Raw genomic sequence first — 13,538 nt, forward strand, 5'->3', positions numbered from 1 at the left:
ACAATACTTTACAGTATATTGAACTTTAAAGGACGAGAAGTAACAAAGCACAATTACTTTCTTACTGTTCTTACAATCAAAATAAACTCTAAATTGTGGGGAGGAACAAAGTACACTACAACCACTTCAAAAGTACTGATTCAAGATGTTACGTGAGCAGTCGCATTACAAAGTACAACGTTACTGTACTTGAGTAAAAATACTTATTAAATTCTGCTACTTAAATAAGGAACGACCGCGTACAATTGTTTCCCTAACTCACCTTGTGAGTGAGAATCATACTGGAGATAAAGCTTATGTCAACATTTTCCCATTTTTGAGTCTGAACAAATAAAACATTGACGCCTCCGGTAAATACAGTTTAACACACCCCGCTTATGCAAATTAAACGATAGCATACAGTTTGGTGTGCAGTATAGTAGCTTTTGTGAAACGCGTTCAAACTCCAAACACATCTTTTTTGACTGTGACGAGGCGTGATGTAGGTGCTTGTTAAACGTCATGTATTGACGTACACTTTCTTAAACACTGTTGTAAAATTCTTATTTATCTTGCATTATGGGCGCATTCTTGCATAATAGGAGATGCTGGTTGAAACTAGAAACATACAATTTATATGACAACAATATGTCAGACGACAATTCTACTGCCCTAAAATTATGTATTCATTCATTTTCCAAAAGTAGTCATATACAAAACGTTATCGTAAAGTAACAATACATTTAAAAAATATTAACGAATGCACCAAGTGTAATACACAAATCTGCTGATAGGTGTCATGGTTTACCAAGCTTCATGCGTTGAAAATAATGGCAAAAATAATGTAATTTCTTTCGCATCACAAGTGTATTAAAATTCGGAATAAATCCAAGTATAAAAAAATACGCAAGGCTTCACCACTTACAAAAAATATAACACTTAAAGATGTGAATTCGCGTAATAAACATCCATTGGATCATCGTGTGGGTTAGTCGAGGGATAAAAACAAGTGACCATGTCCTGGTTTGTTGTGTGACATCGAAATGCACCAATCACGTGCGAGGAGCCGACTAGGTCCACTTCTCCGCACTGGAGGAGCTCGACTGGCACGGACGACCGGCGATTCAGCACCAGTCACCCAGCCAGCCAGCCAGTAAGCCAGCCCGTCATCACCGTCGTTAGCCGCAGCAGCCACTGAGCGAGAGCTGGATCTCATCTTTAACGTCCATCGGTGATTCGAAAGATTGGTGACTGTCTGTCGGCGTGGAGAGATGGCCGGTATCTTGGCGTGGTTCTGGAACGAGCGCTTCTGGCTCCCTCACAACGTAACGTGGGCTGACTTGAAGAACACAGATGAAGCGACATTCCCGCAAGCCGAGGACCTCTATCTGGCGTGCCCTTTGGCCTTCTGCATTTTCATGGTGCGACTGCTTTTCGAAAGGTGAGTGCTTATGCATTTATTTGTTTTGCTTCTGCTTCTGCCGCTTCCACTTTAAACAATGGCACCCTTGACGAGTGCTTTTCGCTGCTGCCCCCACCCCCCACTCTCACCGGCGTGCTTCATACCTCCTACAGGCCCGCAGCATTCGAACGCTCCACATTGGAGCTCCAAGTAGTTGTCCCATCATCAACTTGCTGTGTACTGTGGTTAAAATGTCAGCCTCATGCACAACGTTGACCACAGGCTCCAGTTTGAATGCATGCACGCTGCTGCAATGTCTCCTGTTATTTTAGACATCTTTGTTGCAGTCGGTAATGTGGCACAGATGGCCACGCGAATGCGATCAGGCCTCTAAAAATGTTTCTTACCTTATAGAAAGTACTACAATTCTGATTAAAATAAAATAAAAAGGAAGAAAGCTGTCTGTCTTGTATCTGTTGCGATAAACGTTTTAAAGCCAAGCAGCAATTTGTCCATTCCACTATCATCTGACCAGCCAGATACATTTTCTGCTTAACTGGTGAATTTTATATTTAATATGCATCACAGGTATGCAACTCAGGGCTCGGCCTGCCACATCAATATGGATGGCCAGTTAAAGCAAATCATACTTAATATTTCTTACTAAACTCTGGACCAAATTGGAACTTTGTTTTTACTTTTAATAACTTAAAATGTTCATCCGTACACCTTTCCTCATTCTGAGCATTTTTGGTTGCGCAAATAATTTTCGGCGTCTCCTGATTTTAAAACTAATTACCCGTCAATTTGTTGTGTATACTTTGGTGCCTTGCGATACAAGTTTAATTTATTCAGTGACCATGCTTGTAACTCAAAACATTCATCTCAAATTGTCTTTAGAAATTAGATGGGTGCATTTGTCAGGAAACAAACGCAGGCATCCTGCCAACGAGACTAAATTGTACACCGAACTTCAATGCACTATAATTTAATTCCAATTCATGCCGTGCAACTAAAACCACTTTTATTTACAAAACTGATTTGATCCAATTCTCTGATTCTCCCCAATTGTCTTGACATTTGAGATTAAAACACTAAAAAGTTCAGGTAATATAAAAACATGCCAAGAAGAATTTATACAACTGATTATATTTTTGAATCACCAAAGAGAGTTGCTGATGACTCATCTGATTCTTTTTTTGGTCTCTCATGCTATATTCATACCACTTTCTATTTCAGGTTCATTGCAAGGCCCTGTGCTGTGGGCCTGAAGATACAAGCCAACGGGCCACAAAAAGCCCAACCCAACGCTATCTTGGAGAAGGTTTTCACAGCCATTACGAAGGTGACGCTCGTATAAAGTCATTATTGTCAAAAAAAATAATCTGCACTGCATCAAACATCTCTTGTCTAACCAGCACCCAGATGAAAAAAGGCTGGAAGGATTGTCCAAGCAGCTCGACTGGGATGTCCGAACTATCCAGCGCTGGTTCCGACAAAGACGCAACCAAGAGAAGCCTAGCACTCTCTCCCGGTTCTGCGAAAGCATGTAAGGCCACAACATTTAAACTCCACTGGTTGAACAGCTACTAATTACAATTTACTATTATTTATACAATTTGTCTCTAGTAAATTACTGTTTTCAGACGAGCATATCATTTAAAACCTAAATATATTGGGTTTGTTGAAAGATGGGCATGTCTTTTAATTACATATCTACAATCACTTTCCTCACCCACTCTCGCTTTAAAAATTTAATCAACAACAAAAAGATCCAATGTCAGACAGCAGAACAAAACAAAGACTATTTGTGGCAAAGTGAGTGAGTCACTGTGGTTTCACACATCTAGCCAGCTATTCAGCGGTACTTGAAAAAAAGGAGGGCTTGATGGCGGGGCTTGATGAAGCAGTTGCCATGCAACAGTCTTGACTATGTGCCAGGTAGACTTGCCCAGTTAATTTTCTTTACAATGTGCTTTAATCGAGCTCAAAGCGTGTGTATCGCCTCCACGTGCCACAGTTCATCAACTCTGGGAAAATACAACTTTATCGAGCTCAGGGGAACACAGAGCGACTTGTTCGCACATTGATTGTGGCAGAGGGCAAATTAAGTTTTTGCCGGGGGAGTCAGGAGTGCTTTCAAAACCCCCCAAAAGTCAAAACTGAGTGTTGAGAACAAACATCAAGAGAAGAATCTGGTCTAGCAAGGGTGTGAAATTTATTTTCATCTTAGTTGAAATGCCGTGGGCGGTTGTCGCTATAGTGAGGAAATTGTTTGCACAAGTAGTTTGTTTTAACCCTATAAGCTCATAACATGGAATGGAAGCTACAAATTTATAAGTGCATAGAGTGATAAGCGTCAGTGAAATTAACAATATGTTTATTGTTGAAGTTCCTGTTTGCTGTGTTGTAGCTGTTTATTTTTTTGGGCTTCACGATGGAATCTATCTGCCCCACAAAAATCTCATCCGACTTTAATTTTTATTCTAAATTTGTCGGGGGTTTTTTTTTCTTTCAGGTGGAGATTTACATTTTATCTCTACATTTTTACCTATGGAGTACGTTTCCTAAAAAAGGTAAAAATATCTTTGTGTTGATGGCCAAAATAAACCCTACAACCCTCTACAGCCAAGAAATTATTGTTTATCTTAATTTTCCTTGTCTATAGACATCCTGGCTGTGGAACACTAAGGAATGCTGGTACAACTATCCTTACCAGGTAAGTTGATCACATCATGTCAATTTTAAGTCATTTTACCTGAATTTTTTTTGACTTTGTAATTTTATGTGTTCTTATAGCCACTGACTGTGGACATTCATTATTACTATATACTGGAGCTGTCTTTCTACTTGTCCTTGATCTTTTCCCAATTTACTGACATCAGGAGGAAGGTATGAGCATATTATTGCACGTGTTCTATTGTTTTGGGTTATTTTACTGTTTTTGAAAGAAAAAAAAATTGACAAGTTTACTCCCATGTTATTGGTAGTGTTTATTTTAAAACAAATTCCTTTTAAAGTCATAGTAGTGTAAATGTTTTTAAATAAGAAATAGTATTTATTTTATTGACTTTATAAAAAAAATATGCATACGATGATGATATAATTAAATAGAAGATAAAGAATTCAAAAAATTGTCAGATTTTATTTTGCTTTCCTTGACATTGCATTGCTCTATCTGGTGTGTGGGCTTTGGCCACATGGGGGCGCACTTATATATATAAAGACAACGAAAACTATTGAGTAACGTTCGCCATTCTTCACAGAAGATAAATAATATGCACCTGTGAATACTGTTACCTGGTTACAGGTTTGCTCCACCATTTGTGTTCAACTATACATTGCCAAAACGTCACAACAATTTTAGATGGTTTTTACCAGGCTGTACCATTCCTCCAAATTTCAGGGAAATCAGTATTCAACATAGGCATTTCCATGCCTATGCCACTGTCAACCCATTTTTGACCATTTTTCATCTTTTTTTTTTTTTTTTTTTTAAATCATAAACGTGGCCACTTACATACTGTATTTGTTACTTGCATGCCTTTCAGCCATGATTTTATTCTGGTCTCCAGTCCCGCCCCCCCCCCCCCTTCCCCCAACTCTGTCTTGCCTGATCACAACACATGCGATGCCACAGCGTGTACACCCGCCCTCACTCTGTCATTCTGTGTTGACTCTCGGCATGTTGTCTGTTTTTTGTTTCTCCTTTCAGTTTTTTCATGCACAGCACTACACTGAGGAGGTCCTCTGCATCCCCTGCCAATTCCAGTATGTTATCCCCGCACCTCTCTCGTCTTGCTTTCATTGTGTCTTTCACATCCGTCCTATCCTTCCCGTCTTCCTTCTCATTGTCACCATGCTGCCCTGGTTCTGGTGGCTCTGAATGCTGACATTTCCGTTGCTAAGGTTTGATCGACGCCTGCTTCCTTGCTTGTCGCCATCGTTTTGAAGTTTTATAATGCTGCACGTCGTATATACAAAACTGCAACTATAAAATGATCTGATCAAGTGTCGATGGCGCGGTTGCATCGTTTTGGATTTGAACTCAGCACAGCATTTGAGTAAAGATTAGATGGTGAATCTTGGTGTGTCACGTCGATTGTGAGGAAGTGAAAGGCCACCATGTTGGAAGTTAGACAAATTTAGGTGCCGCACACTTGGGAGCTGTGACACAATGGTGAACAAAGGTAGCAAATATTTCTAACACTCATCCAAGAGTGTTTTTGCAACGTTGTATTCATCCACTAAAAGCTGAACAAATAAAATGTCTTTATTGCTGAAGTCTATAGTCTAATGTAAGGCAACTTTTTAAAACTGTTGGTTCTTAATTAAAATAGCCTTCAGGTTATACGAGAGCAATAAATGTCATGGTTTGAATCACGGGATGATAGTGTCATATTTATGATGACATTGTTTAATTTATATCTACAGGATTTTTTAATTATGTTCCTTCACCACGTGGCAACCATCTCCCTCATCATCTTCTCTTATGTAAACAACATGGTAAGAGTCGGAACTCTGGTCATGTGCCTCCACGATGCTGCTGATGTTCTGATAGAGGTGAGGGTGATGCCGGGTCATCTTCATCACCATTCCAGAAAAATCATCGAGTACACCTGCCCACTCTGTTTTCATCAATCTTGTGTTTTTCCTTAGGCCGCCAAGATGGCTAACTATGCCAAATGTCAGATATTGTGCAACCTCCTGTTTGCAATGTTTGCGGTCCTCTTCATAAGTTCCAGGCTGGCAGTTTACCCAGTGTGGTAAGTGTCACTTCCCTGTGAAGCTTAGCAGGCTCTTGATGGCTCACGGCTGGCTGTCGTGTCGGCACACAAAAAAAACGTCAAAAGCTCCTTTGTATTACCATCGTTCCGTCCAGAACTAAGAAACTCTTGGCTTTTATGTTTACATGCGGGTTTAGCTCATTCTTGAAGTGAAACATTTGGCTTTTAAAACAATGAAGATTCTACTTTTTCTCAACACCTCAGAAACATGTCTGTGAATGTTGTTGCTAAGGAATAGTTACTATGGATACGGTCTTTTGGAGAGTCAAAGAACATCATAAATGAAAAGAAAATGATTATGGCTCACGGCTCAACAAACATAACAAACAAAAAAAAAAAATCAGTCTAGTGGCTAGAGCACATTGAAAGGCTTCTTTTGTCTTGTTTGGTGCTGTGTAATTTTCTTCTTGGGTCCTTGTTGACATTTTGTTGTGGTATTGTTGTCTACGCTGCTCACCATCTTCTCGATCTTCTTCTCTGTCTGGTAGGATTTTAAACACCACCCTGTTTGAGAGTTGGGACATTGTTGGGCCCTACCCGTCCTGGTGGGTCTTCAACCTGCTTTTAATTTTGCTGCAGCTTCTTCACTCCTACTGGTCCTCCCTCATAGTGAAGACGGCGTACCAGGCCATCTCCAAAGGAAAGGTAAACCTTACACTCGCTTAGCAGCCTCCTTACTGTCTGTATAAATATTGACGATAGCCATCTCTGATTCGCCTTTTCTACTCTCTCTCTCTGCTAACCTGTCAACCGACAAGATGGGCAAATGGAATCCTTTACATGTAAGTAGCAACAAATTGCGGCTCATTTACATTCTTACTCTATTGCGGTATTTTAAAATGAGCTATGCTTAGTTGACTTATTGACTCATCAACTTGACTCATCTATTCAACCCCAAGTTAACTATAGCTATGCTAGCAGCACAGAATCCACATCCTGTAAGCTAACATTTACCGATGCTCAAAAACCATTAGCAAATGTTTCTCAGCCGTTCAAACATCTTGTGTTCAGGTGTCAAAGGATGACTGCAGTGACATTGAGTCCAGCTCGGATGAGGACGACAGCCCTCCGGCCAAGCAGAAACACCACAACAGCGCCACCAACGGGACCAACAAATCTCACGGGACCAACGGCTACCTGACGGGAGCCTCCTATCCTGATGAACACTGACTTATCCGTCACAGCACTGGAACTATTCACTATCCATCCATTTGTGTATGAGAGACAACGTCATCACTTTCTTTTCAATTCAACTACAGTAAATTTCCTTTGGTCTCATCTGTATATTTGGATCAACACTCAAAATCAATCCATAAATACATGTGATCAGTTCTGACCGCTTTGAGCACGCAACGTTGATACGCGGTCGTCTGGCATTCTGTGGGGGTGTGCGTTTTATGTTTGTGTCTTATGTTATTTATTTTTCTCGCTTTATTTTTCAATGCTACACCCCCAAAGATTTGCCAAATGATGATTGACAATGTGTGGAATTGGCTCACCTTTCTTTTGAAGTGGGGCGGTGGGGGGGGGTCTATACAACATTGTCCACTTAAGCTGTATATGAGATGTCAACAACAGTATTACTTGTGTGCATCAGATATGACTAGATGCTGTATTCCCTTGTCGAGGCATTTTGTTAAGTTGTGTGGTGCATTTCTGCTCATTTGCCTCGTACAAGGCAAAGTCATGAGTTGTTGGAATTCAATAAATGAACATATGAAATATTGCAAATATGTGTGGATTGTTTTTAATGATTGACAAATGGACTACTGAATTGATTTACTTCATTAAATTTTAAAAAAGTGCAGTTGCATGAAATTACTCTATAAAAAGATTTTGAATTAACTTATTTGATATTATTATGTGTGACATAGCTGGAATTTTTCTTTGTAAAGTCCACCGACAATAACTTAGGTGATTTCCGCATGAGCGACTTTGGGAGGAGGCGGTCAAAGTTCAGAGTCCAAAGTCAACAAACAGCTTCAGTCTTTAAGATGAAGGACTATATTAGCAGCTGCTCTGTGAGTATCCGCGACCAGCTCTTTACTTGACATTTGTCTTTTGTCCGTTTTTAATTCTCTTGTGTGCTGTCTTTCAGTATAACCAACTGTATCAAAATGTCAAACAAGTGTCAAAAGACGGCGAGTATTTCTGCAAAGAACTTATGAACATTATGCAGCAAAGGTCAGCTACATACACTTGCACACATCACAAGAAAATATTTTTTGAAGTGTTCGGCTCCAAACTTTACGACACTCGCTTTAGGTCCGAACTCGACCACACCTATGCGAAGGGGCTCCAAAAATTGGCTGGTAAACTTATGAGGGCTTCCAAAGGAATGACCAACAAGTAAGACACGTAGTTTTGTTTGTTTTGTTTTAACAAGGGCTGAACGATTTAGTCAAAATAATCCGATTTAATATTTCAAAGTCCTCCTCCCTGGTATTTTTTTGGAATAAACACAAACGTTAAGCTTTTCATGCCTTCAGCTCTGTTTACGGTGCCTGGTGTCAAGTGTCGGATGAGATGTATTCCCGAGCAGATGCCCACAGGTAATCTATTTTAAAACCCGTGTCGTAACACACACACAAAAAAAAAAAAAAAAAAAAAAAGCTCAATGTCACCTTTTTTTTTTTTAGATCATTGGCGAATGCGTTTCAACAGGAGGCCATTTTGGAATTACGTCAACTTTTAGATGAGCATAACAAGAGAAAGAGGCCTGTGTGTGTTTTTGCCCTTACATACAAAAATCAAATCTAGTCACTCCTATCTCAAAGCACCGCTGTGTGCAGTATACAAAAAAAAAAACTTTGTCCAAAATTACCCTGAATGAACATTCTCTTTGTTTTGACAGCTCGACAACGCCATTGAGAGAACGGGCAAACACGTTACGGTGAACTGGACTGAGCAAATCAAGGTTAAGTCTATTCAAATTGATACAAGGACAGAAGAACCGGCCCATTTAGTCTTTTTTTGTCCATCTGTGAATTGAAAGCAGGGATCAAAAGGGCAGCTGAGCCTGATGTTAATTTTTACAGGAGGCAGAAATGCTGCTGGAATCATTACTGTAAACTTAATGCGGTGGTTTAGAACAAGGCATTGAATCTGATCTTAATATTTGGTGGTTTTTATCCTTTTTTTTTTTCATACAGACCAAGAAGAAATTGGTCGGATTAACACGGGAGCATGAAGCCTTATTCAACTTTGTGGAGAGTAATAAGCATTTATCTACAGAAAAAGAAAAACAAAAGGTGAGGTAGCTTTTTTTAAATGCATTTTTTCAGACCTACAGCGGGAACAATTTTTGCTTCTTGTTGGCAGATGCTAAACCGGCTGACAAAGTCGGCGGAGGTAACGACGCGAGTGGATGAGGAGTACTTCAATGCCAACATGGAGGGCCAACAGATGAGACTCAAGTGGGAAAATACACTTAAAAACGGCTACCAGGTGCCCAAACATTTCATTATGGAGGAGAGGGGAAAAAAAAAATCTTTTATTCTGCTTTTCAATTACGCGAGAGGGTTTAAAATCTCACTAAAAGCAAGCATTCTATTTAGAAGAAAAAAAAAAGACATTCAAATGCCCCTTTGCTACTTTACTGTTTTGGCAGGTCGTTCAGGAGCTAGAGAAACAACGGATTGAAGTTCTTTGCAACATGCTGACCCAGTACAAGCTGCACATGTCCAGTTTTGGGCAGACCCTCAAACATGTAAGATGTAATAATATACTTATTTTTAATATCTATCTATCTATCTATCTATCTATCTATCTATATATATATATATATATATATATATATATATATATATATATATATATATATATATATATATATATATAATTTTCTTGTCATTCATTACAATAACGATGATCATGAATGTTATGGTCGCAGAGCCAAAAGCAGATCGAGTTACTGGTTCAAAGAGTGGACATGGATAAAGACATCCAAAAACTGGTGGAAGAGAACAACGTCACAACGGACAACAAAGCAAAATTTTTGATGACGGATTATTTTGTAAGTTTACTATGATTATTTTAAGGCTATTTCTGGGTGGAAACTATGAATCCACTGCGTAGTAGTTTTTGATTCATTCAGACCTTGTTTGTGTCGCACGCATCAGGAGGAAGACAGCAAATCACTCATGTGCAGAGACCGAAGAAGAGAAGCCATTAAACTCAAACTTTGTCGCTTGGAGGACGCAATCTTAAAAGCAAAGAAAGACTGCGAAGGCAACCTGCACTAATGACATCGATGTGTACCAATAGAGTGATCCGAATCTTAAGTACAACCAAATACGTGCTCATTATCTTGTCGCAGGGATCCAAAAGCTGATGAAAATCTACTCGGAAAACCCTTCCTTCTCAAACCAGAGGAACCTGGAGGAGACTGAGCAGCAGCTTGATGAGGTTTGTCATATTTTGGACTTTGTGGATGATGAATGAGAAGCTCAGTGAGTGGGGTTCTTGTTGCATACAGAACACTTTGAAGTTGGATCTCCTGGAGGCCACGCACTACAAACTCTCTGCGTCGTTGTGTGACCTCGAGGGAAAGCCCAGGTCCTCCCACCGATTTAAGGACAGCATTGTCAAGTGGAAAGATAAGGTACTCAACAGCTAAAGTGACTTGAATTATCTCGGGATCATTAGACGGTTTCTTTATTTATTAAAGATATTTAGCATGGCTTTCAATTGTAGACAGATTTTTACTCAACTGCTCCCACCAGGACTGCGAGCACAGTGTGGTACAGCTGATTCGGCCGGTGAAACTCAGGAGAACCTTCAGAACCAGACACTCCCTGAGAGCATCCATCATCTACAAAGGACCCGTTCGGACTACAAAATCTCCGACTGAGGAGTCGGCTTGCGGTGGCACGGCACCCTTACAGGAACCAGAGGACCGTGTTCAAAGCCCAACACTTGCGCAAGAGCCTAATGAACACGGTAGGGCTTCTATAGGAATCAAATGTTTATTTCGAACATTGTTGAAGTCATTTGCTAAATACATTAAACATTCAGTTCAGAGAACGCCCGACGTTTGCACCGTGGGACAATGCAAGGCTTTGTACAGCTTCGCACCTCAACAAAGCGATGAATTACCTCTGAAAGAAGGTACGGAAGGGAATAAAGTGTCCAAACCTTTCCAAAAAGGAAGATCGGAGTTACTATGTACACTAACGTGTGTCGACAGGGGACCTTCTCGACATTTACACAAAGGACGAGAATGGCTGGTGGTTTGGAGCGCTCAATGGCCAGACGGGTCATTTTCCCTCAACATATGTCGAGGAGCTGCCTGTGCTGAGTAGCATCAAATCGTCTGAAGCCTGACTGCCTCTGCGACTTTCAAATGGAATCGACAGAATAGTTTAACATTTTTTGGAGGGGTAATATTGTCTGAAATTTGCTGAGAAAAATCAATTACGTTGGTGTAAAGATGACCAATCTTGCGCATGTGATATGTTTAGATGGATGAAATGACTTCTGCTATGATTACATCAGAATAAAAATGAAACAAACTAAACTCACAGGTTACATAATCTTCTCATGGGATTATTGCCTTGCCTCGCTTTTGGGTCCCCTGTTGTGAAGCATGGGAGATAAACTGCTTCCTCACATTCTTCAGAAAAACCGAGATTTTCTTGGTCTCCTGCAGCTTTCCCATCAACTCTGGCAGACACTCCAGTAAGGGCTTGCTCGACACAGCTGCAGCATGGAAAGTTTACAGTAAATTTCACAATAACCTTTTTCCTAGTGTTTACCGTTGACTGTCGGTAGGTGTTCCAACAACTAGATTTTGGACATGAACTCAAATTGCTGGTCATAAATAGATTTTAATTGATTAATAAATTAGGACTTACTATGATATGATCCATCTTTAGTGAATTGCATTGTGATGGTGTATGGACTGTTCTGATCAGCTGGGTCGATACTTTGGAACACAAACTGCAACTTGTCAGCTTTACAAAAGAACAATAAATTTAGTTACACATTTAAAAACAACAATAAAACAACCATATAATCATATGTCAGTAACAAATCTGCCTTACCATCAATTTTCCGTATTGCCATCTTTAAATTATCCTCAAAGGTTCCTCTGGCTTTTTGCAGTTTCTTCAGTTTGTCCTTGTTTTCCTTATGTTGGGACTCAAGTACTGAGGAAGGGGGGGGGGACAAATTGTATTTAAAAATAATAATAATTGGCTGATGATTTCTAAATTGAAACTTACATTTCTTTGTCTTGTTTCTTTCTTCTTGAGATTTCTCAATTTCCTGCATAAGAGTCATTTTCTGCATTTCCTTTTGATAAATCTCAGATGAAATTTTTGTAATACTGTGCTGTTTCTGCTGCGATGATTCATTCTGGTGTCGCTGATCTGGGCATCACAACAAAAAATGATGGGAGAAAATTAAAGGAAAAATGTGCCACAACTTGAGTCGCAATCACATTGCACAAATATGCAATTCTTTCAGTGTTCAGATTTCGTCCTAACAACACCACAACTTGAGATGCAATCACATTGAACAAATATGCAATTCTTTCAGTGTTCAAATTTCGTCCTAACAACACCACCAATTGATTAGCATTGCCCCGTACAAGCATTGGACCCAAAAAAATAACTCACCTTTTTTATACGTCTCGATGGTCTCAAACAGTACCTCATCATCCGCAAATTTCTTGATAACCGTATCTGTGCAAAATAAACGGTAAGCAGTCATCACTGAGCACAAATAGAAATCTCGCGTTTGCCGATGGGCATTCACAAAACATACCTGGAACCAATTTGAGAAACTGCCGATGAAAGTAGCTCAACTCGGCAGATATGTCCGTAAGCTCAGCGATGGCTTTCAGCGCTCTATTGTGCGCTTCTGTCCTTTCCTTGGCAAAAATGGAAACAATGTTGCCATCTGTGATAGGTGCCATGTTCAAAGGCGTCTGTGGGTGGAAAAGTATAAACGGAAAATATATCATTCGTCCCATTAGCTCCTCGGCTAATGCTAACGCAGAACAACAATCGTTTCTACCCTTACTAGTTCGCAGGGACACAATTTAAGCTACAAAAACGCTCGTTGAACATTTCAACTAACTCGCATATGAATATTTTTAAATGTATATGTGATACTTACGTGATGAAATATTTAATAAAACAGTTGAACTCGCTCGTTCGCTCGTTAGTTATTTTCAAAATTTCGCGGTTTGTTTGGTCTATTTGTGGGCGGAAACACGAAGGCGGTACTTCTTCTTCTTCGTGTATTTATCGCAGCGGCTTGCAAACTATAGTGACGCACTAGCGCTGTCTACTGATTCAAAACGATTACTGCTTCATATCTGCTCATTTGCATTGATGGTTTTTATTGCAGCAAAATAAAATAAA

The 13,538-nt window shown here is 39.8% G+C and overlaps 3 protein-coding genes across 4 annotated transcripts; 2 read left to right on the forward strand and 1 right to left on the reverse strand.

The window, feature by feature from the left end:
- Nucleotides 1-1,023: 1,023 nt before the first annotated feature.
- Nucleotides 1,024-7,899, forward strand: cers6 (ceramide synthase 6). The gene is made up of 11 exons (XM_049727910.2): nucleotides 1,024-1,420; nucleotides 2,621-2,726; nucleotides 2,800-2,930; nucleotides 3,900-3,957; nucleotides 4,050-4,100; nucleotides 4,181-4,273; nucleotides 5,816-5,944; nucleotides 6,041-6,147; nucleotides 6,657-6,813; nucleotides 6,927-6,950; nucleotides 7,180-7,899. The coding sequence occupies exons 1-11, from the start codon at nucleotides 1,251-1,253 to the stop codon at nucleotides 7,336-7,338; spliced, it is 1,185 nt and encodes a 394-aa protein (XP_049583867.1). The 5' UTR covers nucleotides 1,024-1,250; the 3' UTR covers nucleotides 7,339-7,899.
- A 199-nt stretch (nucleotides 7,900-8,098) lies between these two features.
- nostrin (nitric oxide synthase trafficking) lies at nucleotides 8,099-11,650 on the forward strand. 2 transcript variants are annotated; one of them, XM_049727879.2, is made up of 16 exons: nucleotides 8,105-8,189; nucleotides 8,267-8,352; nucleotides 8,434-8,517; nucleotides 8,658-8,720; nucleotides 8,808-8,889; nucleotides 9,023-9,085; nucleotides 9,321-9,419; nucleotides 9,490-9,615; nucleotides 9,779-9,877; nucleotides 10,061-10,183; nucleotides 10,290-10,398; nucleotides 10,487-10,575; nucleotides 10,646-10,771; nucleotides 10,893-11,109; nucleotides 11,185-11,277; nucleotides 11,357-11,650. In XM_049727879.2, exons 1-16 carry the CDS (start codon nucleotides 8,163-8,165, stop codon nucleotides 11,491-11,493), a joined length of 1,623 nt encoding a protein of 540 aa, XP_049583836.1. In that variant the 5' UTR covers nucleotides 8,105-8,162; the 3' UTR covers nucleotides 11,494-11,650. The 2 variants fall into 2 exon arrangements, with proteins under 2 accessions (XP_049583835.1, XP_049583836.1); XM_049727878.2 differs by having other exon boundaries at nucleotides 8,099-8,189; nucleotides 10,893-11,650.
- spc25 (SPC25 component of NDC80 kinetochore complex) lies at nucleotides 10,809-13,423 on the reverse strand. The gene is made up of 7 exons (XM_049727927.2): nucleotides 13,291-13,423; nucleotides 12,937-13,099; nucleotides 12,789-12,854; nucleotides 12,393-12,539; nucleotides 12,213-12,317; nucleotides 12,024-12,122; nucleotides 10,809-11,868 (listed from the first exon to the last, which is right to left on the reverse strand). Exons 2-7 carry the CDS (start codon nucleotides 13,085-13,087, stop codon nucleotides 11,708-11,710), a joined length of 729 nt encoding a protein of 242 aa, XP_049583884.1. The 5' UTR covers nucleotides 13,088-13,099; nucleotides 13,291-13,423; the 3' UTR covers nucleotides 10,809-11,707.
- Nucleotides 13,424-13,538: the final 115 nt, after the last annotated feature.

The sequence above is a fragment of the Syngnathus scovelli genome, chromosome 8 (assembly GCF_024217435.2).
Source record: "Syngnathus scovelli strain Florida chromosome 8, RoL_Ssco_1.2, whole genome shotgun sequence".
Taxonomy (NCBI): domain Eukaryota; kingdom Metazoa; phylum Chordata; class Actinopteri; order Syngnathiformes; family Syngnathidae; genus Syngnathus; species Syngnathus scovelli.